The sequence below is a fragment of the Lonchura striata genome, chromosome 1A, assembly GCF_050655825.1.
Source record: "Lonchura striata isolate lonStrDom1 chromosome 1A, ASM5065582v1, whole genome shotgun sequence".
In the NCBI taxonomy this organism is placed as follows: domain Eukaryota; kingdom Metazoa; phylum Chordata; class Aves; order Passeriformes; family Estrildidae; genus Lonchura; species Lonchura striata.
In genome coordinates this window covers 26,788,747-26,812,988 of record NC_140741.1, presented here as the reverse complement: position 1 = coordinate 26,812,988, position 24,242 = coordinate 26,788,747, and the positions used below count along the sequence as shown (strand labels likewise).

At 55.1% G+C, this 24,242-nt stretch overlaps 1 protein-coding gene across 4 annotated transcripts; it reads right to left on the bottom strand.

Moving 5' to 3' along the window:
• Positions 1-1,189: 1,189 nt before the first annotated feature.
• TRIOBP (TRIO and F-actin binding protein) lies at positions 1,190-24,170 on the bottom strand. Of its 4 annotated transcripts, XM_085569186.1 has the most exons (21): positions 22,824-24,170; positions 21,344-21,477; positions 20,838-20,949; positions 20,104-20,305; positions 19,347-19,698; positions 18,471-18,603; positions 17,126-18,109; positions 16,759-16,854; positions 11,499-11,555; positions 11,084-11,152; positions 10,573-10,662; positions 9,618-9,727; positions 8,612-9,167; positions 7,897-8,007; positions 5,783-5,930; positions 5,171-5,282; positions 4,539-4,698; positions 4,086-4,199; positions 3,705-3,791; positions 2,701-2,858; positions 1,190-1,998 (listed from the first exon to the last, which is right to left on the bottom strand). In XM_085569186.1, the coding sequence occupies exons 1-20, from the start codon at positions 22,935-22,937 to the stop codon at positions 2,703-2,705; spliced, it is 3,897 nt and encodes a 1,298-aa protein (XP_085425312.1). In that variant the 5' UTR covers positions 22,938-24,170; the 3' UTR covers positions 1,190-1,998; positions 2,701-2,702. The 4 variants fall into 4 exon arrangements, with proteins under 4 accessions (XP_085425312.1, XP_085425309.1, XP_085425311.1 ...); XM_085569183.1 differs by lacking the exons at positions 20,104-20,305; positions 20,838-20,949; positions 21,344-21,477; positions 22,824-24,170 and having other exon boundaries at positions 8,612-9,185; positions 19,347-19,964; XM_085569185.1 differs by lacking the exons at positions 16,759-16,854; positions 20,104-20,305; positions 20,838-20,949; positions 21,344-21,477; positions 22,824-24,170 and having other exon boundaries at positions 8,612-9,185; positions 19,347-19,962.
• Between the last annotated feature and the right edge of the window lie 72 nt (positions 24,171-24,242).

Here is a 24,242-nt window from a genome sequence, read left to right as displayed (position 1 = left end):
AATTCCCATGGCAATTCCAAGTTCTACAGCCTGAAAACACCTGCCCTGAACTGTTCTTTCACCTCTTGCCAGCCCATGGGCAAATCCCCACATGCCAAATGCTTGCCCCTTTCTAAACTCAATGGCAACAGTCACGTCCTGCTGGGAGGCAGAGGGAAAAGCCTGGACCTTGGGCAGCACAGGGAAAGAAGGGTTTCTAGACCAGAGGCAGAACGTCAAAAAGCATTAACAGCAAGCCCTGGTGCTTGACAGGCATAGTAGGGAGCTGAGCTCATTGCTTGGACTCTTGCACCATCCACTGGGTTGCCCAAGGGCCTTGTGCATGTGACTAAAATCTGCAACCCAATTTTACCAGAATTTGTGACTAACAAAGTGATCTGCCTTTCCTAGGGAAAGTAGTCCCTGCAGCCCTTCGCAAGGGAAGGGCAGACCTGCACCCTCTTGCCCTAGAGAATGCCAATACCATGGCAAAAGATCAAAAGAGTGCCTCCCTAATACCCCTCATTTCAGCTGCCACTGTATTCTTACACCCCCTCCCCAAGTCTCCAGTACTCCAGTCTCTCAGCCAACACATCTGTCACTTCCATCCAAAAATCCTCCTTGACCCCTTTGTCTTTCCTTCTTCAGATGCTGCCTCCAGCCCTAGCATGTGACCACAATCAGATCTCTTCTCTGTAAAACAACAGCTCCTATTTATATCGGGATGGGGCTGAATGAGTAGTAGTCACCACCAGGTCCTCCATCCTGACATAAAAGCAACACGCTTCACACAAAAAACAGGAGGAGGAAAGCATTTATGATCTCTGTCATTTCCCTAGGATCTCTATATACTGTTTACTCTGCCAGCAATTTGCAGTGCCATGTACCCTTCCAATACTGGATTTACTAATGCAGCCCAGGCTCAGCTCTTCCTCTGTGAGGCTCAGGGTCCACATGGAATTTTGGGAGCAGTGCAGTGAAGCAGATTATTTTTCCCCTCAAACATGAAGGTGGGGCAAACTTGCTGGGCTACTGCAAGGCTCCTTTCACTCTCTGGTCAGGGGTGCTCCTGTTGCTTTCCCTCACCAAATCCTGAAGAAAGGAAGCATCTGGTCAGTATATACCAAAACCTAAAAAAATCTCACACACACACCCCACACACCCTCACCCCTTCACCACTGGATTAGGGCCACATGGCTCAAGGAACACATTTTCCTCAGCGAAAGGGGAAGATTTTATTAAGTTAAAGTTGAAGGGCACAGCGGAGCAGCAGCAGCAGTCACCTTGGGGAGGTTGGCTCGGGCGAGTGCAGTAGCAGCCTCACAGCTCCTCTTCCCCAGAAAGGTGAAGCCCTGTGGCTCTGGGCTCCTGCCAATGCAGGTTCTTGCAGGAGCCAAAAGGGCAGTCATGGAGAGAGAGCTCGATCATGTGGACTCTTGCCAAGGTGTCCTCTTTCAACCGTCTCAGGCAAGCACATCATGGCAGATAGCTCCAGCGGCTCCCTCCTATGGCTTGTGTGTCTTCTCCGCAGGTCCCTGGGGGCAGCACGGGGAGGGGGAGCATGGTCCTTGCCGTACATCCCAGGGGGACCGTGGAGACATTTGGAAGAGAGGGAATATGTGCCAAAGGTGGCTGTGTGTGGCCAGGAGAAACGGAGCTAGGAAAGGGGGAAAAACTGGGTTCTCTTTTTCAGGTTAGAAAAATGCGGGTGATGTAGTAAAAGTTTTCCTCCTCCTCTTCCCCTCCTTTCCACAGGGAAAAAAATTCCTCTATAAAATATAATTTTCACATATAAAATCCTGAGGAAGGTGCATGTAAGGAGCCAGTCCAAACAACGTGCTCAGGTATGCAGGCAAAAAGGTTTCATCAAAAAAGCTTTGGAAGGGGCGTGAGGAGGTTGGGGGGGGATGTGGGATTCCTCACCAAGGTGGCAACGGATAGGGATTCAACCTCCCTCTCCCCACAAGTGAGGAATGGAGCAAATACAAAACAAGAACAGATAACAAATGTAGAGCAGACCTAGAGAGAGAGAAAACCGGACATGGTTTAGAAAGATTCCAGTGAGCACAGAAATGCCATCCCTTCAGCTCCCTGGGAGGTGGCTGTCTGGTGCCCTGCTACAGACCCACTCATCTCAACACCCATCAGCAAGCACTGGTGGAGCAGGGTGGTGAGCCCAATACAAGCAAGCAAGCCCAATACAAGAAGCAGAAGCACTCTGGACATCAGGATGCCCTCATTCCTGCCACCTTGCTCCCCCCCATCTGTGGCAGAGATGCCTGCAAGTGAGCGTGGGGGAAGGGCTGGGTGTAGTTGGGTCTGTTTTGATGTAGATCTAAAATTATCTTGCTGCGATAGGGAAACCACTTCAAAGGTGAAGGCAGCGGAAACAAACACAGGGAATGTGTAACTACCCACAGTAACACCCAAGCCATGGGGCAAAGGCCAATATTTGGCTCCCACAGGCAGCCTCGTTCAGGAGTGATCGGTGCTGGCTGCATCAAGAGCACCATGAAAAGGGGGCTGGAGCCCTCAGGAGAACATCAGGCACAACAGGAGGACCAGCAGTGCCAAGAGGATGCCATAAGCAGAGAAGGATGAGTTAAGCCCAAAGTTTCAAAACTGATTGGAGCAGGAGAAACTGGCAGCTTCCACACCCCTGCAGCAGCCAGTCTCAGTCACCTGCACCTGCAGGGGACGTCCCAGCATCCCCAGGCTCACCATTACTTGCTGTTGCACAGCGACTCCTTCTCCTGCAGAGCCGCCATGGCCAGGCGCAGGTGCTCCTTCAGCTGCTCGATCTCTCGCTCCGAGCGCACCTTAATGTGATTCAGCTCTGCATAGACATCTTGGTATTTCCCTGAGGCAAATCTCTTGTCCTGCCAGGGGAGGGAGAGGGGTCAGGCAGCTTGCAGGGCTGATTTTAGGGAGGGTGGCAGCAAGGTGAGCCCAGCAGAAGAGCCAGCAGGTGAGGAGGGGAGAGCTAGCCTTGAGTTTAAAGCCCAGAAACCACTCAGAAGAGGAGCATGGAGGTGTCACTTTGCAAACACCAGGCCTGAGAAGAATGCAGCGACACTGGTTCCACAGCAGCAGGGATGTGCAGCATCAGGTTGAGGAGGTGATGTGGGCTTTAACACGGCTTGCGTGGATGCGGGGCAGACATATGGGAAATAATAATCCCACCAGGAATGCAGGCCACTGAGAGAGCTGGGTGCAGCTGCTTATATGGCCAAAAATTTATGTAAGTTATAAACTCCTGGAGCACCACTGAACTCCAAAGCCTCTTTCAGGTTGGCAGTGGCCTTTGAAAATTCCTCTGAAGTAGCTGCTGCCAGTGGAGGGAGCAGCACACCCGGAAACGGTGCCCAAGGAAACTCATCCACTCAGAGAGGAGACAACTAGGGGAAGCAGAATGCCAGGCAGCCTTCATCTAGGTTTCCCACTTGCAGAAGGTAGCCTGCAGTCTTGTCCATGCTTATGTGTGCATACATCTGGGGAAATCAGAAGCTCTGTGACTCCTCCTTTGTACAAGGTCAGCCTATGCCAGTCTGTGCTGCTGGAGCTGCTCTGTGCTCTGCAGTCAGCAAGGACGAGCAGCACAGGTAACAAGAGGGTTTGTCTCAAGCATCCCATCAAACTCACCCATACCCTGCTGATATGCAGCCCTGCTGCTTCCCTGCCTTCCCTCTCCTGCTCTTTCCCAATTGCTCTCAGAAAACACCAACCTTTTGCATCATCTGCAGCTCCTCCCGGAGGCACTGCACCTCCTTCTTTACGTACTGGAGCTCATTCTCCTTCACCCGCAGCAGCACCTGGGCCAGAGAAGGGGGAGAGGAACCAGAGGTGACTCAGGAGCCACCGCCTCGGAAAGGCCGGCAGGCCCTGGCGCAAGTGCAGCGGTGGAAAAGGAAGGAAGGGACAGAAGGGCTGGGGCAGGAAACGGCGCAAGCAGCCTGAGAGAGCAGAGGAGGGAGCCTTGCGGTCTGCTTCCTGAACCACTCCATTGTCACCCCCTCCCACTTGCTCCAAGCCAAAGCCATCAAGAAAAGAAGACCCCTGGGACAGGCGGGGATGGAGGCCACGGGGCAGCCAGGGGGACCCCGTACCTCCAGCTCGCAGGAACTCCGCTCGTTGTTGTGCGAAGCGCGGTCCCCAGAGCCCCGTGATGAAATAAAGCTTCGCAGCTTCCCAATCTCATCCGAGAGGCGGGTCTGCAGCTCCTGCAGGCAAAGCCAAAAGACGTCAGAGTAGCCATGGCATAGGATTTCTTACTGTCCTGACCATTCCATCTCCATGGCAGACCCTGTTCAGCTTAGAGACCATGTTATAACCCCCTGTCTACAGGCAATGGCAGCACCTACATCCTGCAGAATACACTCGCCATATTTAATGTCACAGTTAGACAGCCTCTAACTCTTAACCTTTTTCTTTCTGATGATAGAATCTCAGAAGGGAAGAGATATGAACAAATAGGAGAGTTTTAATGGAGGGGTTGTGCTGTGTGAAGGAGAAACATGCTCCAATGCTCCTCTCTGCTGGCAGGAAAGCCCTTCTCTTGCCTGATTTTTCTGGAGGAGGTCCTTCCCCTCCCGCTGACAGTGCTCCAATATCTGCTCCCGCTCTTCTGCCTTCTGGGTGAGCTCCTCGATTTCCAGGCACTTTTGGGAATACTGTTCAGAAAGCACCTGCAGCTCCCGCTTCAGCGACTCCACGTCCAACCTGCCAAAGAGGCACCAGCTCATCACTGCCCCAAAACCCTTGCCAGCTCCCGGCCCCTGGCACTGCCTTCCCCTTGCCATGGCCAGCCTCTGGCCGTATCAGTCATTAGCACAAGACAATGTTCCCTGTGAACCCGAGCTTCAGTTCCCACACTCCTGCACATGAGCGTGGTGCTTCTTGGAGCTCCAAGCCATGCAGAAGAAATGCAGGAGCTTTCCATGAAGAAAATAGAGGGGAAATAGCTATAGGTATGAGGGAGGTGCTATAGGGAAGAGAGCCAAGCAGAGGAGAAACCTCACTGCCCTACAGCTGCAGCAGCCCTGGGAGCATACTGGGCACTCACTAGCCTTGAGGAAGGAGCTGGGGAAGTGGCAGGAGGATAAGCTCAGGGCTAGAGCTGCAGATGGAGTGTGGTGACAGTGGCACAAGGCAGCATCATCAGACAAGGGGAGTGAGAGAGATGCTTTCTTACTGGTGCTGCTTCTGGAGGGCTTCTGGGAGTGAGCTGCATTGCTGGAAGCTCCGTGTCCTGCCTAGCTCCTTATTCATTTCCTCCCGGTGGGCTTTCTTCAGTGCCTCAATGGCTGCAGAGGGGGACAGTGAGAAATGGGGGATCAGGCTGTGCCAGCCTCATGGAAAACACACCTGAGAACTGGCTAAGCTCTTGCAACTGCAGCTTCCCAGATCTCTCGCTACAGATTCCCCCTCCTCCCCTTCTTCCCTCAGGGTATCCCCCACTGACTCCACACTCCAGGATTATCATCCTGCCAAGGGGACTAACACAGGGCACTGTGGGAGCTCTCTACCACTTCTGCCTTACCCGCCTACAATAATGTGCTGGTCTCCTCCCACCCATCCAGAGGCATGACCGCATTTCCTTCAGTATCTTTACCACCCCATCTCCACCAGCACCACAGGAGCAAGAAGCACCAAAGCTCGTGCTCCAAGGAGTGCCAGCCTCACACCAGTATAGTGAACAGTGTGGCTCCAGTTGACTGGGACAACTGGCTTCTGGCAAGAGACATTTGTGGGGAGGCAGGAGGGAGCCAGCCGAGCAGGGGCACAGCTTGGTGTTTGCTCCTACCTGCTGCTGTTGCCGCTGCCTCCTCTGCCAGGAGCCGCTCCTTCTCCTGCCGCAGCCGCTCCAGCTCCCGCTGGTGGTGCCTCTGCAGCTCCTCCATCACTTGCTGGTGGGATGACTCCATCTCAGCCAGGCTGCGCTCACAGGCCTCCTGTTGTGAGGAACAAAGGTGTGAGAGACCAGGACAGAAGGAGGAAGGGCTTGGGCCAGGACAGACACCTGGCTGCAAGTCCAGGGACATTTTTAAAGAAGTGAGACTACTTCCCAGGAGGGTCTCTTCCTTCTGAAAGTGAGGTAGCACTTGAATCACTGGACATAACCATTTTACAGTGACACACATCTTGCAACCCCCCTTTTGTGCTTTATAGAGGAAGAATGTTCCTCTAGCTCTTAAAACTAAAGCAGCAAGACAGGAACATCCCTCTTGGTCCAAAGGCTGGGAATAACATGCCCAACACCACAGTTCCAACTCTACACCAGGCTGCATTGCCTGGCTGGAAGAGATCAACAGTGGGAACTGCATCTTAGTATCTGCCTTTTAAATGAAGCAGCATCCCCTGGAATCAATGAAAACTGAGCCTCCTCTTCTGAAAAGTGACACCCTGTATTACCCTGTGGCATGATGGAGACTGCCAAAGAGCCCTACCCACAGCCTAGTGGTTAGGGATCCTCCTCACACAGCCCTCCCTCCTTTCCGATGGCTCTGAGACCAAGGGGATGGCTCTTTCTATGCTGAGTACTATGATTAACTCGAGCTAGAGCAAAGCAAAGAGGGTCCCATCTTGGCACTACACCTTCACTCCCCCTCTAGATGCTGGCAGCGCCTCCCTGAGCCTCTCAGGAAGGATTTGTGCACCAACAAACCATGCCATGATGATTAATAGCCTGGGCCTCAAGGACATCAGCAGAGAGTGAAGATACATCCCCCAACAGCTCCTTGCCATCCCATTCCTTCCCCACTGAACACTAAAGCTCACACAAAAGACACTGGAACATGTGTGAATGCAAACCCTCCCTGGCTACTTCTCTCTACTGTGATGAGGGAAGCTGGGAAGCTTCACAGAACCACAGTGGAAAAGGTGAGGAATCAATTTGTTGATCTATTCATGGACCAGCTGCAACCCTTGGCAGACAGAGAGAGTGAATCCTTTGGAGAAAGACCAAGTTTGGCCTCAGATGTGAAATGCTGGCTTTTTGAGCCAAGTTATTAGGAAGATAAGGAAGTTCCTTCCCACTGCTTTTACGCTTTTTTTTTTTACCATAAAGAGGCCTGTAAGCTGTAAATATTAAATCACAATAACACAGAGACTGCTAAGTGTCTGGGCTGGGTACTACAAGGCTTGTGGGTTTCTTTATCTGTGCTAGGTACAGCCAACCCTGTGGAACAGATTTCACCAGCCCCAATTTCCTGCCCTGCCAACCCCCTCTGCCCCGGTATCTTCCAACACATAAGGCCCATCCTGAAAATCCCACTCTATGGTCAAACGGCAGCCTCCACACAGGAAATCCCTGCGGGATGTGACCCTGCTTGCTTTGGATCAGTCCACGAGAGGGGAAAATAAATAAACAAAGAGAAGTGAGAGGATGAAGCATGAGTAAGTTCTGCTTTGCTGGCTCTCCCACGTGCTGTCCCAGCAAACAAATGGGCTGTGCTGTCAAAGTGACCTTCAGGGCTCGGGCTGTCCCCAGGGACTGACTGACTGACTGCTTTTAACAAGACACGTGGGAGCCCCAGTTAGCAAAACCCACATGTGGTGAGCACCAAACCACCAGGGAATGACCAGAGGCTCTGCAGGAAGCTGCTGACCCACTCCTGAGCTGGGGAATGGCTCACCCCCATGGCCCAGGACACCATTGTGCCCATATGCAAAGCAGGACACAGATCCTGCACCTCTCTCCAAATTATCCTTCTCTCCCTTTATAACCCTGGCCCCTTTAAGGCCGAGCAACATGCACCAGCCTTTATGTAATTAACATTGATTACAAATGGGCCCAGTTAGGGTCCCCATGGCAACCCAATGATTAGCAATACCTGCTTGGCAATAAGCTTTGAGCCAGAATTTCCCAGTTTGGTACTGGGAGTGACCCCCAAGCCCCAGGTCTGGCACTCTACTCACCTGTGAGATGTACCCTCGGGGCACATGGCTGTCCCCCTGGGATTTTGCTGCCTCCCGAAGGCTCTCGTTTCTGGCCCGGCAGGACTCCAGCTGTGCCCGCAGTGACTCGATCTGTGCCAGAGAGGACAGAGAAGGATGTTCAGCCGAGGGTGGAAAAGTGCCATGGCCTGACCAATGTGCCACATCCAAACACTGGGCCTATGGATGGGGAGGACAACACATGGCCAATGGAGGCCTCTGCTTCCCCAGCAGCCTGCCAAGAGACCACACAGGCAAAGCCAGCCCCAGCCTGGTTAGTGCCAGTAAGGAAGGGAGGAGACATCCCAGCTTTCAGAGGTGGATCCATGCTGGAGGAAACCACCACAGCATGGTTCCTTTCAAAGGCTGGCAGGTGAAGTGCTTGCAGGTTTGGGAATAGCCAGCAAAGGAAGGCTGTAAATGTACTTCCAGGAAACATAGATTCCACATAAGCAGTGTCACTAAATAAATTATTCTGGACCAAAACATGCTCTGGGGAACCTCTGTAGGTATGTGAGAGCTGGCCTCTAGCCTTGCATTACCAGGTTCCAAAAGCTTCCATGCACTTGAGGAGCCAGAAAGAACGAGCATCTCCGTGCACCTCTGCCTTGCTCTTCTGCAGAGCCTCCTTTAGCCAAGTACCACATTAAGGGGCCACCAGAATCCCAGAGATTTCAGAGAGGAGGGATGCTCCTACCTCCTTTTTCAGCGCCTCACTGGTGTCTCCCTGGCTTGTCTTGCTCTGGTTCAGCAGTGTTGTCAAGGGCACCCGCCTCAAGTCTTTCAAGGGCAGGTGCTCCAGTTCCAGCCACTTCTTCTCTATCTCCTCATTCAGACGAATCCTTTGGTCCTCCGAAAGCGGAGGAGTGGGGAGGTCCTGCTCCCCGGCCTTGCGGGAAGGGTCTCCTGCTGGGCCATCGCTGTTTGGGACCCTGCCATCGGGGGTCTCGAACCATTTCCGCCTCTCCTCTGAACGGATGGCCAGATCCCGCTCCAGCTCCTCATACCTGGGAGTTCGGTCAGAGATCTTCACGCTCCCTTTTGTCCTCTGCAGGGACCCCTGATTTCCAGGGTCTTGTGGCAAGGGAGACAGCTCCACATAGTCAAAGGCATGGCGCTGCCCATCTGCCTTCCAGTGACTGCCCTTTGAGTTCCCCTCGGAGCCTGAGCCTGGCCGCTGCTGCTCCTCCGTCCGGAGTGAGCCTTTCTGGGGAACGCAGTTACGGAAGTTCTCCTTGTCACAGTCAGGGAGTCTGAAAGCAGAGCAGGAACTGGTGAAAGAGAGGCACTGTGTGGGAAAGAATGCCAGGAGAGGCACAGCCAACTGCTCTAGGCGCAGACCCTCACTCAGCCCAGCCTTACAAAACTCCACACTGAGTGCAGAGCTGGGCCTGTAGCATCCCAGCCCTCAGAGAAATAGATTTCTCCACCAGGCAGCAAGGATCCACCCTGGCTCCAGCTATGCTGGTGGAGAAACCAGTCTAAACTTATGTGGTGAGGCAAAAAGCAGGTAAAAGAAAGGGAGCCATCAGGTTCTCAACCCCTGTCACTGGCTGCTGTAACCAAACCACTTGCAGAAGGAGTAGACGGCAGGGCTGCTCTGAGAGTGGTGAGATTTCAAGAGGGGCCTTCCTTGCCCCTGCCAGTCAGGGTAGAGGGACAGCAAGGGAGAAAAAGGACAAGTAGCACTGGGCAGCTCTTACTTGGTGACGTCTGGAGCACTGACTGGGCGCACATTCTTCCTCAGGGCCTCGATCCAGTTGCGCCGGATGCCAGAGGTCATTGCTGACAGGGTGAAGACAGCATCCTTTGTCTGCAACAGGGAGGTGACAGAGGCCCTCTCAGCACCCAGTGGATGTGCAGCAGCTCCCTCTTGCTCCCCGAGACCCACAGCCACTCACATACACCAGTGCTGGACTGTTAAAAAGGCCACCCTCTGTCTCAGGCTCTTGGGGACAGGTGGAGGGGTGGGAGAGGAGAGGTGAGAGGGGTATTTGAGGAGGATCCTTCATGGGACCATCTCCAAGCAAAGGCAAAAAAAACCTTGCTGGCACACTAGGCCAAACATGCAGTGGTGCAAAGCAGTTGCTCAGGTGCCAAGAGTCAGGTGCCAGCACTGGTGTACAGCAGCAGGGCACAGGGAAACCCAGACCATGAAGTGCCCATCCCTGCACACCCACAGAAATATCACTTCTCATGCTGCCTTAGCAGTCACCTCCTGCTGCTACAACAAATAGACAAGGACAGAACTGTACTGGGGCTGGATCCAGGGTACAGGTTGTCACTCCGAGCATGGTCAGCCAAGTTACATTGAGATCTGCAGTGCTCACTACTCCCCCCGCAGTTGTGGAAAAGTTGCCTTGGCCAACATGTCACTCAGACACTCCTGGCATTTAGCTTGGCTGCTGGACTGCCTCCAGTACATCCTTCAGCCAGCCCTGCAAAGCCTCCTCCTCCTCCTTCCTTCCTTTGCAGGCAGCCAGCCCTGATGTCCCAGAGCACTGTCACCCATGTGTCAAAAAAACAACCTTGGGCCACCATGCTGGCACGAGGTCTGTATGAATTGCCTCTCAGCATCTCGGCACAGGGAGGGAGCACGCACTCCCACCCCGTGTCCCTTGGTGCTGCCGCTCCGTATGCGTGGTGCCGGACACTCACGTGTATCTGGAAGCCGTAGTTGCGCTGCACCGCAAACTCTGTCACATCCGTGCAGGAACGGAGGTCGATTTCTCCGTCAAGGTCATCAGCCTGCAAGCACAGCCACCCGCTAGGACATCAGTGTGCAGCCAGCTTTGAAAAAGGCCACCTCTGCCTTCATCCTACAGTTCCCTGGGAGCCAGGCTCAGCTCTTTGGGAACCAGACTCAGTTCCCCAGCACAGCATGGTCTCTTCTAACAGAAGGGCTGCCAGCAGCATGGATGGAGAGCATCCCACATACCCAGCCACAGGACCAGCCCTTCTCCCCACCTCCCATAACTGACAGTCCCCCCAGGCTTTGCCACCCTGCTTTCATCCTCTTCATCACCCCTTAGCAAAGAGCAGCTTGGCACCTCAGCCATCCTTCAGGAGGACATGGTGCTGTTGCTTGTCCCTGGTCACGCCAGAGCTGTGCTCCTTTCCCCCCAGCCTGGAAGGAAGAAAGGGCTGGTGAAAGGCTGGCCATGCTTACCTCCTCTGCGTTCGAGTCCCGGTAATACCTCAGGCTCGAGTCGGTCAGCACGAACCAATGTTTCTTCCACTGCAGGCGCACCGGGCAGGGGGAGGGAAGGGAAAAGACAGGAGGGAAATGGACAGGCAGTTACCAGGGAAAGTGTAGGAACAAGGAGGGACGCTCTGCACTATGACCTCTTGGTCTTCTCTTCCCCTCCTCCCTCCCAGATCCCCCTTGTGACCCTCAGCTGGGAGAGAGGCACTCGATGAACCTCTGTGTCCACACACCAAGCGAGGCACCTCCACCGAGAGTTTCCCACTGTGTTTCCCAGAAGGAGAGACCTCAGCAGGCAAGGAGGAAGGAAATCAGTGGGCTCACTGGGGCTCTCCAGCAGCAGGGGATAGGGGAAGAGGCAGACTCATCTAAGGCTTACCTCTCCGGGCTCGTCCAGGATGGACATCCATCCCTTCTTGAAATTGAGAAGATCCGGCTGAAAAACAAAACAGAGAATTACTGTCTTGGAGTGACCCACAAAAGGGTTTTCCATGCCAGGGGGTGGAAGGTGAGTCCCCTATGGCAGAACAAAAATGGGAATAGCCTTTTAGGAAACTCATGGGGCTATGCAACCCTATGGCAAAAAAAAACCTGGGCATAGCTCTCAGCAGTAGTCATTTCTGTAAGAGGAAGCAGAAGATAAGGGAAGAGGTTTTAAAAAAGTAAAGGAAAATATGCAACAAAGAGGTTTCCACAAGGTGCCTCAGAGGTATTTATTCAGAGAGAGGGAGGCAGGGACAAGGAGAGTGGGCAGAAGGGAGTGCTCCACCACCACCAATGGAGCTTGCCTCAGAGATGGAGACAAAGCTACAATGAACCAGACACGCCTTGTCCCAACCCTGGCTGTCCATGCCCCAGAGTTATGTCCCTCTGGTAACTTCACCACTAATAATTTATTAAAAACATAGTAGCTCAACTCTCACCAAAAACCTACAGGAGGCAATTCAACAGCTGTGAAAACACGTTGACTTTAAACGATGTGCCCCAGGGTAGAGATGAAGTCAGTGCTTGATCCTCTCTCCTCTCCCTCCGTTCAACCTCCCTGAGATTCTGAATTTTTCTCTTACCCAGCTCTGTCTGCTCCCCCCCCACGGCAGAGTCTGCCCTCTGCTCAGCCACAACAACAGAAGATAAGGATGAAGAGAATTTCACCCAGATTACCCTGTGCCACAAAGAAGTTTCCATGCACTCTTTGCCTCCTCCTAACTTCATGTCACTGCTGCAGCATCCCAACCAGTTTATCTTCTTCCCAAGGTGGAGCACCAGAGAGCTGACTCAGGGGAACCTCTCTCCCTAGCTTTGCCCTCAGCCAAACAGGCTCCAGCTGGTCCATCCTCCCACTCCTGCTGGCTCCCAGGAAGTTGCACCATCAAAGAATTCAGTCCAAGGCCTCTCCTCCCATGGAAGTCAGTTTGCCAACCCGCTCCTTCTCAGGCAGCTGAACCAGGCAGGGAGAAGAGACAGTACCAAAGCTGGACCTCCCAGAGGTCCAGCACCAGACCTGCCAGTCCTGCGGAAGCCACCAGCAGTCCCCACATGTTACAACTACCAGCTGAAACAGAGCTGGAGAGAAGGAGGCGTCTCAGCAGCCGATGGCCACTCCACATCCCCCGAACAAGCCCAGTGGCCAGCCACAGCTGCCCCACAAACCCAGCTCCCTGGCTGTATAGCCAGGCCAAGCCTTTCCCTGCTTTCATCTCTCTGAGCTGCTGCTCATGGGTTACACCCAGGGTTATGGGGCGGCAAGAGCAGAGTATGTGCCGGCCCACCCTGGCGCTCTGGCTATTGGTTCCAGCAGGAGCAAGGAGTCCTGCCAAGGGGAGGTCACCGCCTGCTACAGCTTCAGGCCTGGCCAGAAGCATCCGGCAGTCCTGAGCTCCCTGGGAAGGGAGGGAAACCAGAGCAAAAGGACATGGGGGGCTCCCAAACCTCACCTCCTGATGAGGTGACAGGCAGCTGGTGCTGGCAGCTAGGAGACAAGGGGGATTTATGCACTCCCATCAACCCAGATTTGTGGTGGCTCCACTGCTGCCCTGAGAAAGCACCCCAAAAATTAATTCTTTCTCTGTTTTAGCAGCTCCACCCTTTTTCCCGTTATTCCTTCCAGTCTGGAGACTTAAGTTCCAGCTCTGAATTCAGAGTGGTGAGAGGGAAGGAAAGGAGACAAAACATCAAAGTATAACCACCCCCCTCCTGGGACGCACGTGCACTCAACAGAAGAGAGAGAGATGGGCAGGCTCCATGGAGGCAGAAAAACAATGTAGGGAGAGAGTGGGGCTGTTGTACAGATCAGCTGGGTCTCATCTCATTGAGGATTTACAATCCCAAAGCATTAGGTGCCAAAATAATTAATACTAACAAGATGCATGCTGCTGAAAAAACTGCCACTGAGTCCTGCCAAAACTGCTGCCCCCAAAGTAGTGCTGGAGCCAGAAAATCCCCCTGGAGGGCTTTTCCCAAGCAGGCAAACTGCACAGGGTTTCTGCTTTCCCTGCCAGCCTTAGACATGAAGCTGCAGCTCTGCAGAATTGTCTTGGAACTATTCTCGTCATAGCGGGGTCAGTACCATAGTAGAGGCCTCAGTTGATACACAAAGTGCTTAAAGCCACTTTTTTTCCCTTCCCCACAACCAAATCCAGTTCCCTGATCCAGTATAAAATGCTCAGAGAAGAGCATGGGGCTCAAATAGAATCCCTCATCCAGAGGAAACGGCCCAGCAGTGGGAGGAGGAAACATCCAGGAAAGCCGAGCTGCTGGGAGAGATCCGGGTGCCAGAGGTGCAATGATGCGACAGGATGCACCCCCGGCAAATGCACGGCCCTGCAGCTCGGGGCTGCGGATGGCTTGGGGGGTGGTGGCAGTGATTTTACCCAGCTGCATCCATACCCATCAGTTTTATGTTCAGCCCCACAGCTGGCCAGGTAAAGGCACTGGAGGGAGTCTCCAGTAGCTGGGGATGTAGGTGATTTCTGGAAAGACTTGCTTGCAACAGCAGGTTAAGGAGAGGCAGCTGGCTGCTCTGGTTGAAGAAAGGCTACAGGGAAGGTGATAACAGTCTGTAAGTATCCGAAGAATGTAAACACCAAAGAAGGAAAAGGGACAGGGTGGGAGCAAAGGAATTGCTCCTGGGTGGTACTGAGGCGCCAGGATGGAGAAGTGGAGGAGAAGAGGCTGCAGAAGGCTGAGAAAGCTCAGTGTCCGAGCAGGATAGTCAGGTGTGTGCTTTCATCACCAGCCTTTGTCATCACCCTGCCTCCTGCTCCCCAAAAGCTCCTCAGCAATGCAGGTTCTGAGGCACTGCTTCCTCCCACCTCCGGGAGATGGTGCAAGGGGCTCTCAAGCCTCCCGGAAAGCACAATGTCTCCTCTCCTCTAAAAGGGGAACCCACTTCATAAGGCGTGGGCCCCAGGCCAAAACACAAAGCAAAACCGCTCCAGCTTAGCTGGGTGAAAGCAAAATCACTCGCAGCCTGGAGCACACATGCAGCTCCCGAATCTACACGTGCAGTGAGACGAGCCAGCGGACGGGCTCTCCCCTTCCCACCGCCCCCGTGCGAAATGCCGGCGGGCACAGCCCAGCCTGTCACCTCCACCACCCCGCTCGCGGCCGGCAGCCGCCTGTGCCAAGCAAAGTTCGCCCCAGGGGTGGGATGCTCCCTGCCCCAAACCGCATCTGCTTCCCACAGGGAGCCGGAGCTCCCCGCGCCCGGGGGGACACCAATTTGGCATCCGACTGCGGTCATAGGTGCGGTGAGCTGGCCTGACCTCAGCCCGATTCACGCTCACGCTTATCGGGGTGGGGTGGTGCCACGAGGAGCTCTGGGGGGTGATGGGGAAGGGAACCAAGGAAGAGCCGCCACAGCCTGGAATCCCGGGGCCAGAGTCCGCCAGGGAGCTGCGGCTCCAGAGATCCCCGGAGCGCAGGGACCCCCGGAGGCGGCGGCTGACAGCTGGGGTCCCCCGCCCCCTCCCAGCCCCGGACCGTCCCCCGGGCTCCGAAGGAGGAGTCCCCGCGATCACGGCCCACCGAGCCCCGAAGCCCAGGTCCCGACTCACCGTCATGGCGGGGGCGCCGCGGCCGGCGGGGCCGGGGTCGCGGCGGGGCCGGGCGCTGGCAGCCAGGGCGGCGGGGCGGCTTCAGCGCCCGGGCGGCTTCCACGGCCCCACCATGCCCGCTCCGCCGCCCGCCCCGCGTCCCCGCGCGCCTCTTGCTTTTCTTTTTTTTTAAGGAAAGAAAAAAAAAAAGGAAAGGAAAAGGAAAGGAAAGGAGGGGGGAAAAAAGAAAACCACCTCAAAAAACTTTTCTTTCCTCCCCCCAGAACTTCCTGGGAGGACCCGGGCAGGCCAATGGCAGCCGCAGCCGCCGCCCCGACCGCCCGCAGCCAATGGAGCCGCCGGGGCGGGCGAGGCCGCCGGTCCGCACGGAAAGGGGCGGTGGCCCCGGGGCGTTGGGGACGGGACGGGACGGGACGGGGGCGATGCTGGGGCCGAGCCGTGTCCCTTTCCTGGCCCGCTGGCCCGGGAAAGGTGAAGCCCTGGGAGGGACGGGTTCAGCCGCTGCTGCCCCGGGAAGGGACTGCCAGGAGCCCAGCCCTTACTCAGGCAGGGTTTGCTCTCAGGCTGGGATTTTTCGAAGGCAAGGATTTTCAGCAGTGCACACAATGGGGTCCTCGCCTTGGATCCTGGGGCTGCTTGGTTTTATCCAACCAACTAAACCTCTCTGGGTTCATGGCAGGGATGGTAGGAGGTCATGGGGAGGCTCCCAGTGCCCCTGGAAAGTCATGCCAGCTGGCCTCAGGAAAGGGAATTGCTAGAGAGAGTCCCAAAGGAAAAGGGGAGAGGGGCTGTGCATCACAAAATGCCAGGCTGTACTGTGCAATCACACCAAGATGATGCTTCTTGCTGCAAGGCAAAGGGAAGGTGCCAGAGCTCAGTGCTGAAGAAACCTGGCACAGGTGAGGCGATCTGGCCCAGTTGTACAGGGTGAGTTCAGGGCTTTGGGCTCCTCTCTGGTCTGATACAGGGAAGTGAGGGAAAGGATGTCACCCGTTTCGAGTTTCAGAGGCCTTTGACAGCCTCTTTCCTGGCTGCAGTTTGTCCTTGTGTAAAGAACAAAGGCAGGTCCTAGCAGAGGATGACCTGGCTGAGATGACTGATGTGCACAGAGGGGGGCAGAGGCAGGAACTTGTATGCAGCTGCCAGCAACATGGGCTCCTGGAATACTTTCTTCAGCCCCCCATAGCTGCTGTAATGCCATTTTGCAGGAATGCCAACACAATACACTGTATCTTCTTTCACACCACTAAAGTCCGCTTCGTCCCTGTAAAACCCTCGGTGCCATCACAGCACTGGCCAATAATAAAAGCAAAGGAAAGTAACTGTACTGAGATTTTAGTCCCAGGTCTACTGTTTACCCTTCTCTGGCTTTATAAAAGGGCTCTGTGCCTCAGTTTCCCCACCTGAGAAATGGGTGAAGGACAAAGAGGAGTGCTCATGAGCACAGCATCCAGGACATCATGGGGAGGCAGCACCATGCTGGACCTGCTCAGGTCAAGTGCTGGAGACCTAGGTCCTGCCCTCAGTGACTACCAGAGAAGGGCAGTTGCCCCTCCTTCACAATTCCCAGGGCCTGGCCCCTACCTTGTTCCGCTTCTTACTGGCATTCAAATGTGGCTGCGGGCTTCCTGAGGAGCCAGTGCTGCTTTGTGGTGGGAAGGTGCTTCCACCCAGCTGGGGCTGCAGGGGAGAAAGCAGGAGCTGAAGCCATTGGGGCTTAGTCCTCACCTCAGTTTCCCAGATCTGAGCATCCATCTCCTGGCGTGAGCTAGGGAAGAGAGCATCTTCCCTCCTCCCAGTGCCAGGCGGGCAGTACAATTTCCCTGGAGAAGCAGAGGATCTAAGGGAATCAGGGTGCACAGAATTGCGACCCAGTGGACCCACCCAGCCTGTGCTTGCCAGTTTTAGGCCTTGCAGGGTCCCCATCACCTCTGGCTCCTGCCCTACTCACATGGTAAATGAGAAGACTCTTGTTCCCCCAGTCAGTTTCCAATGGCTTCTCAGGGCTGTGTGTATCTCGTGTGTGCTCGGGACCCTTCCAGTCCTCATCCAGGTGCTGTGCTGGACTCTCAGGTCTTTTCCAGCTGTCATCCGACCGTAATCCCACATCCAGACATCTAGCAGGGTTTTTCCAGTCCCTTTCCAGCTGGCGCATCACATCTGTATGGCACACGGGCATCTCTTGGCGCTTCCAGTCCTTCTCCCACACCTGTGCTTGGTGGGCATCCCCCCGGCCCCTCCAGTCCTGCTCCAGTGGTCGCGTCGGGCTTGTGGGGCGCAGGGGCTTGCCTCGGCCTTTCCAGTCACTGCAGGTGCCCTTTGCAGGCTGGGAGGATGTCAGCTTTTCCCGGAGGCTCTGCCAGCTACATTCGGATGGCTTCCTGGGCCCTGCAAGGTGCAGTGGCTCCCCTGGCTTCACTCGTTGCCTGTCTGGCCCCCGCACCAAGCTGGGAGGGGAGATCTCCTTTTGGCTTTTCCTTGTGCTCTCTGTACGTCTCCCAGGACTGAGGGCCCGTGGTGGCGGCCCTGCTCGGCTCAGCCTGACGATATCTGTGCCCTTCCCAGCACCTGTGGGGTGCAGGGAATCCCCTCGGCTCCTCTTCTCCAGCATCTGCTGTATACCCCCTGCTTGCCAGGTGGCTCGGCCCCTGTCTGAGTTTGGGGGGCGGGCAGGCTCCCCTCGGCTTCTCCAGCTTTTCTCAGTGCGACAGGGAGGGGTGACGGGCTCCCCTGCTCTCCTCTCCAACCTGCGGGCTGGGCTTGTGGAGCGTGGGCTCTGGCTCCCCCTCTCCAGCAGCCAGCCAGGGCTAGCAGGGCGTGGGGAGTCCCCCCGGGTCCTGCTGGCCTTCTCGGGGTGCTGAGCTGGGCTGGGGGAACGCCGGCGCTCTTTGGGGTCTCTGCTGCGCTGCTCCAGCTGCCAGGAGAGTCGCTGACCCTGGGTCACAGGGGAGAGAAAGCAGGGATCCTCTTAAAAAAGTGCCAATGAGCAGAACGAGATGGGATTAGGGCTAGCAGGTGATTTGGTTAAATGGCTCCCCAGAGAGAAGTTGCATTCCTGTGCATAGAGCCAGTCCATACTGTAGAGAAGCCTCTTGCACCCAAAGGGTGAAAGGGCTGCTGCATTTTAAGAGCCAAGGGTCCCAGTCCATGACAGAGGAAGAGCTAGGATTAAAGGGAAGAGGGAGAAGGGGAATGAAAGAGAGAAGCATGTGGCAGAAGAAGAGAAAAATGTGACAGGAAAAAGCAGCTCAGCTTGCAGAGCTGGGATGAGGTCCTGCTGTGCAGCCAAGCCTCACCTCCCTGGGCAGGTTTGGGCTGGACTGCCTCCGAGTTAGGTGGCCTTTGCTGGGAGGCACCGGCGTCTTGCCATCGAGTCGGTCCACACGGCCTTCCTCCAGAGCCTGGAAGGCCTCCAGTGTCTCTGATTTCCTGTGGGCACACACAGTTGGTCCAGCTGCCACCCTGCTCAGCTAGGAAGCAGAGCCCCTGCAAACCCTGCTCCACCTTATCCTGACCCCACAGACCTCCACCTGCCCCAGATACTGTGTGCGCCGTAGCCTCTCCCTGTCCCCACCAACTACCTCAGCTTTCATATCCTGCTGCCTCACCCATGTCTTCTTCACACTACTCCTCAAGCTTCCCTTCATCTTTACATCCCACCCACTTTCCCAGTCCCTCCTTATGTCCCCTCCTGCCCTGTGCCACCACTACTGGAGCCGATCTTGCTCCTCCAGCTGAAGCCTAAACAGCTACTGGCTACTTCTTGGCATCCCCAATAATTTCCCGAGTGGCTCCTACAGTGAATGTGAAATTCCTGGGGAGATATTTATGCTAGGATTGGGGAACACCTCTTTCCTGGCCCTTTTACTGTGGGGAGCCTTGCTTTGTAGCAGGTCCTGCAGCTTCCAGGTGGCTGTGAGGATGAGGAAGGTAGGATGCTCCCTTCCACAACCTTTCCAACAGCCTCAGCTGCCCATATGCCACAATGGAGGAAGCTCTGAGCCTATACCCAACCCTTGCTTTGAGGGAAACTTAAGCACAGCTGAAAGCTGAGCTCTGCCATCTAGCCTTGCCTTCCTCCTGAAGCACAGCCGTTCAGAGGTGGGGGCCCCCAAGAGCGTGGAAGGGCAATCCCCTGCCTCTGACCACTGTGGGGTCCCATTACTTCTCACCTGCGTTCACATCCAAACATCCTCTCCACCTCCACTTGGCCAGGGCTGAGTGTCCGGGAGCCATAGCGGTCAGCAGCATCCCGCTGGCCGAGGCGCTTGGGCTTGGGCAGGTCTGCCAGCACCGTGTACTCCTGCCTCTCCAGCCCGTGCCGTGCCTCTGCACCCCCACTGCTGGAGTGCCCGTGGGACTCCCGGACCCGTGGGCCAGAGAGGCGCCCACTGCCACCCAGCAGGTCGCTGCGGGCCGGCGGGGAGCCAGCTGGGCTGCGTGGCAGGGTGGATGCCCAGGGAGGGTCAGTTTTTCGGTGCTTTGGCCAGCTCTCCTCAGGCTTCTGGCTGGCAGGGCGGCGCTCTGGGACGGGGAGAAGGCCGTTACTGGGGGAGGCGCGAGCGACGCGGGATGCCACCACGTCCACGGCAAAGCAGGTCTTCGGAGGAGAGCTAGAAATGGTCCAGGAGGGCAGAGATAAAACCCAGACTCCCTCGAGGCAGGGTGGGAGCACTGGAACACAGCACTTCGAGCCGAGGGCATGCCAAACCATGCAGATAGAGAGCACCAAAGACGCCCCCGGTTTGCAGCCAGCACACACACAGATGGATTCTCACATAGTGCCCGCGGATGTGTTGAACACTTCCTGGGACCACAATTAGATAAAGAGATGCTAAATCTAAACAGAGATCTGCCTTGAATCTCAGAGACTCCTGGGTGGAAAGCACACCAGAACCAGGATCTCACACAGGAGCAAACCAAGAGTACCTGCTTTCAGTGGACAGATTTCTTTCCTAAAGCCCTGGGCTTCAGTTCTCACCCAGGATCCAGAGGGAACAGGCTGAGCCCACCTGGGTCTGTCTGCCTGTGGGGCTCGTGACCGCACCTCCTCCTTATGGCCCAAGTAGTTCATCATGTCCCGTTTGCCTGATCCCAAAGTGTTGTCCCAGAAACGGGTCATTTCCCCTTCCTGGGTGACAAGATAGGGCAGATCTCTGCAATGGGGACTAGTAGCTTCTGTAGGCTGGAAGGAGGTAAGAGTATATATGAGAACTTACAGCCTGTTCAGCTCAAAACTGCAGGTAAAAAGGAACCAGAAGAGGAGCTGTGTGAGTGTAAGATGATGCCAGACCAACGATGGCAAGAAACAACATAGAAAAGTCCACATGGGAGTATCCAAGAGCAAATCTCATGAGCTCTTGAGGGGGAGAGCCTCCTTTGTGGGGACTAAGAGTCTCAGCTGATCCCCTCCTTGCATCTGAGGACCTTAGAATTATAGAATATCTCAAGTTTTAAGGGACCCATAAAAATAATCAAATCCACCTCCCTGCACATGATGGGCTCTTTCCTCCATCTGGCCAAGGCAGGAGAGACAGAGGGACAAATTCAACATGTTTGTGTACCCAGAAACCTTCTGAATGGGCCCAGCAAAAGTGGCATTGAAGGGCCAAGGGAGCTGGGGATACCAAAATAACCCAAACCACAAGAGATCCCCATCTCACCCTGGCAAGCGTGGAGTTGGCTTCAGCACAGGCGCTGGGGTCGGTGCCAGTTTCTCTGTGCTCACCCTCAGCTCCGGGGCTGAGTGGGGGATATCGCCTGCTCTCGTGCCAGCTGTGGGGCAGGGAGAGAGGACAGCTGGTGGTCAGCACAGCCCGCAGAGCTCAGGGGCAAGTGACAGCACTGGCAGCCCAAGCCACACTGACTCACTCTCTACTGGATGGGCAGAGGCTGGCAGAGCCCATCCTGAGACCACCTGCCTTGCTCTGGAGGGAATGAGGATGAAGGACACTCTTTCAGGAGCCCCCTGACCTCTCCAGGGTCAGCCCAGAGGAATGGTTAGAGTGCATCGCATGGGGGTTTCTCACTCCTTTTTCCCAGGCACCAGTGTGCAGAGCATCTGGGAAAAGGCAGCTGATTTCCCCCTGCTTGGCTTCCCGCTCCCCCTCCTCCGTTCTTCCCACCGAAGGGGCTTGTTGGAGCAGCAGGGCTCCCGGCTGGTACTCACCGCTCCGTGCCCTCCGCTGGGCCCACACACACGTACACCTCGCACTGCGGGGCTAAAATATGGAGGGAGTCCCAGGGCTCCCCTGGGGCTGCATCGCTGCAGGCATCGCGCCCTGTGACCTCCGTGGCGTGATCCTGCGAGGAAGAAGGGGTGCAATGGTGCTGTCAGCGTGCCAAGGATGAGGATGAAGGCTGCCTCTTGGAAATGCCTGCTCCTTTTTCCTCCTCCGAGAGCAGCCTGGCCTCCAGGGCTCTTGATATCTCTCCCAGCCCACCGTTGAGATTTTTCTCCTACATCAAGAGGCCAGGGAGACCCAGCACACTCCTATGTGATGCTGAATGCTGCAGACATCCCAAAGACGGCATGTGTGGATGAGGGTTCAGGGAAACTGCCCCCCGATGTTGGCACGGATGATGCCTGTAGCCACTCTCCCTCAGGATAGCGGCTCTCCAGCAGGATAGCTCAGGGAGAGGCAGTGGAGCCAAGTGGAAGGAAGATTTTTGCAGAAAAGGCTGTAGTCCCAGCCTCTGCCTCTCTCTGTCAGGGCTTGCAGGCATCTCAGCATCCTCCCTGGCCCCCATTACCTGCGGGGCTTATGAGCAGCAGTGGGGGAGGCTCCGGGGAGCTGGCTGTCTGTGCTGCCTTCCCTCCAGCATCTTGCCTGCACCAGGATTCACTCAGAGCTGACAGCTCTGAGCAGATCGAGGGTGAAGGGCTAAGGTAACCTTAGAGGACCCAAGGCCAGGAGGAGAGGGGGAAAGGGTGAGAAAGAGAGAGGGAAGCTCATTACTATTTCATCATGCCTGGCCAGCCGCTCCTGTAGGACGTCAAACAACACGAAACCCTCTGTGAACATGAAACCAGCTGTCGCCCAGTTGGAGACAGCCAAGTAGCTTTTGTGTCCAGTCCTTTCCCAAAGGATCATGTTGGATCAAGGTATCTGGAGCCCAAAACACCATGAGATTTACCCCTCTCCTGCCTTCTCCTCTGGGAACATCTTGCTGAAGCTGCCTCAGGGAGAGAACTGAGCCCTGGCCCCAAGCCAACAGCTGAGGCCATAGGGAATCGACCAGGACCCTATTTAAGGTGAGGCAAAGCTGTAAATGCCAGCAAGCATCAAGCAGAGATTAATACAGGGCGGGTCCCTGCTCTGCCAGTTTCCAATTCCCTCCTTGTAGCTTTGCATCTGTGACACTCCTGCTTTCCCTTCCAGGGAAAGGCTATCAAGCCCCTTGTATCCAGTGTCCAGCACTTCTCTGCTCAGCTTGGTTCCCAGCTGTGATCTGGAACAGTTAAATTAAGCATTCCTATGCCTGCAAAGGAATGCCCATAGAGGTTTTCCCCACCAAGAAATCTAGAAATCCTTGCTGAGCCTTTGTCTTAGGGATTTCTGTCTCTAAAAAGGCAGGTGGATCCAGTATAGAACAAAGAGACCCTTAATGAAGTATCCATAGCCTGCAGGTGGGATGGAGGAGCTCACCTGGACAGCATGCTGGTGAGCCCCTGCGGCTCGGAAACAGTGCTGGCACAGGCTCTTTGCAAATATGTTGGCTTCAAAGTTCATGCAAGGCACGTCATCCACTGAACCAGACATTGTGCATAGCAGGGACGAAGATCTTTGGCTGATGGGCTACTGGCAGGGGCTAGCCAGGAGAAAAAGGAGGAAGGAACAGCAGCAGAAGAAGCTGTGAAAGCAGGAATGTTATTTCCAGACTGAAGTTTGCTGCTCCCAGCTGTCAATACTGGAATCAAAGGGAACCCAGGTACAAGGTGATCCATATAAATACAGGTAATAAAAGAAAGTGCTCTAGCAACAGCTCTTTTAGAAGGCACACTACACTCTGAAATGACTGCTGACACTCCTCTGTTTGGGAGTCCTTGTGAACAGAGGGAATGATGCACATGTCCTGCTACTTTGTTTGATGGAAATGTTTTTTCTCTCTTAAAAGGCATGAAAACTAAACCTTTTTTCTTAATTATGTTGGTCATAAAGGGATGGCTATAAGCAGCTTAGGAAATTTGGAAACCCACTGAGACTCTTGTTAATCCTGCTAAAATTTTGAGACCTGTAGGACAGCGGACTTTAAAACTGTGAAGGTTAACAAGCACTGCTAGCATGACAGCTGGGATCCCCATTTCTGTTCTGTTTTCTTGCAAGCATCCTGCCCACCATCAATTCCTCTGTCCTGCAGGGTTTGAGAGTGAGTCCTTGGATTTGAGAATATGATCTAAGCTGGGACGGTTCTGCCTAATTTACCCGGACGAGGCACCAATAGAAGGACAGGAAATCAGACCAGCATCTGAGATGTGAACATGCCACTGGTGCTCTAAACATGGACATTTGAGTCAGAGCAGCTGATCAAGGCTATGGCTGCTCCCCAAAACAACCAAGGCCAAACATCAATGCCAGAACAAAGCTATAATTTTTGTTTGTCAGTGCACCCATTTTCAGTACAGCAAGTTGCACTTGGTGCCGGACTTGCAGCATCCTTCCTCACACTGGGGCATATTTGCTTGACTTGTTCACACAAAATGCTTGACAGGAGCCTAAGCACTCCCCTGCCAGGGATGCAGCACAAAACACGCCACATCGCTGCCCACCACTGCCCATGCACTGCCACCCGTGGGTGAAATCCCTGGTACCCCAGTGCCTGATGGGCAAATCATTACTCCCCGCATCCCTTGGGGCCTACTGCCAGGATAATGCTGTGATGCCCGGGGCCTTCGGCATGCATGCAGCCGCCGTGCTCAGCGCTCCCAGTGCCTCCCGGTATCCCCGGTACCTCAGTTTCCCTACGGCTCCCAGCGCCTCGCCGCCCGCCGAGCTCCCCCTCAATGAGGCTCGCCGTGGGAACCGCGGGGCGCGGGGCCCCGCCCCCTCCCCTCTGATTGGCTGCCG

Bases quoted from the DNA above. Each gene is read 5' to 3' on its own strand.
- TRIOBP (XM_085569186.1), bottom strand. From the start codon at position 22,937: ATGTCTGGTTCAGTGGATGACGTGCCTTGCATGAACTTTGAAGCCAAC. The intron at 20,306-20,837 runs GTGAGATGGGGA...CTTGTCACCCAG, and splicing joins CCAACTCCACGCTTGCCAGG to GAAGGGGAAATGACCCGTTT. The intron at 2,859-3,704 runs GTTGGTGTTTTC...CTCCCCTGGCAG, and splicing joins AGCTGCAGATGATGCAAAAG to GACAAGAGATTTGCCTCAGG.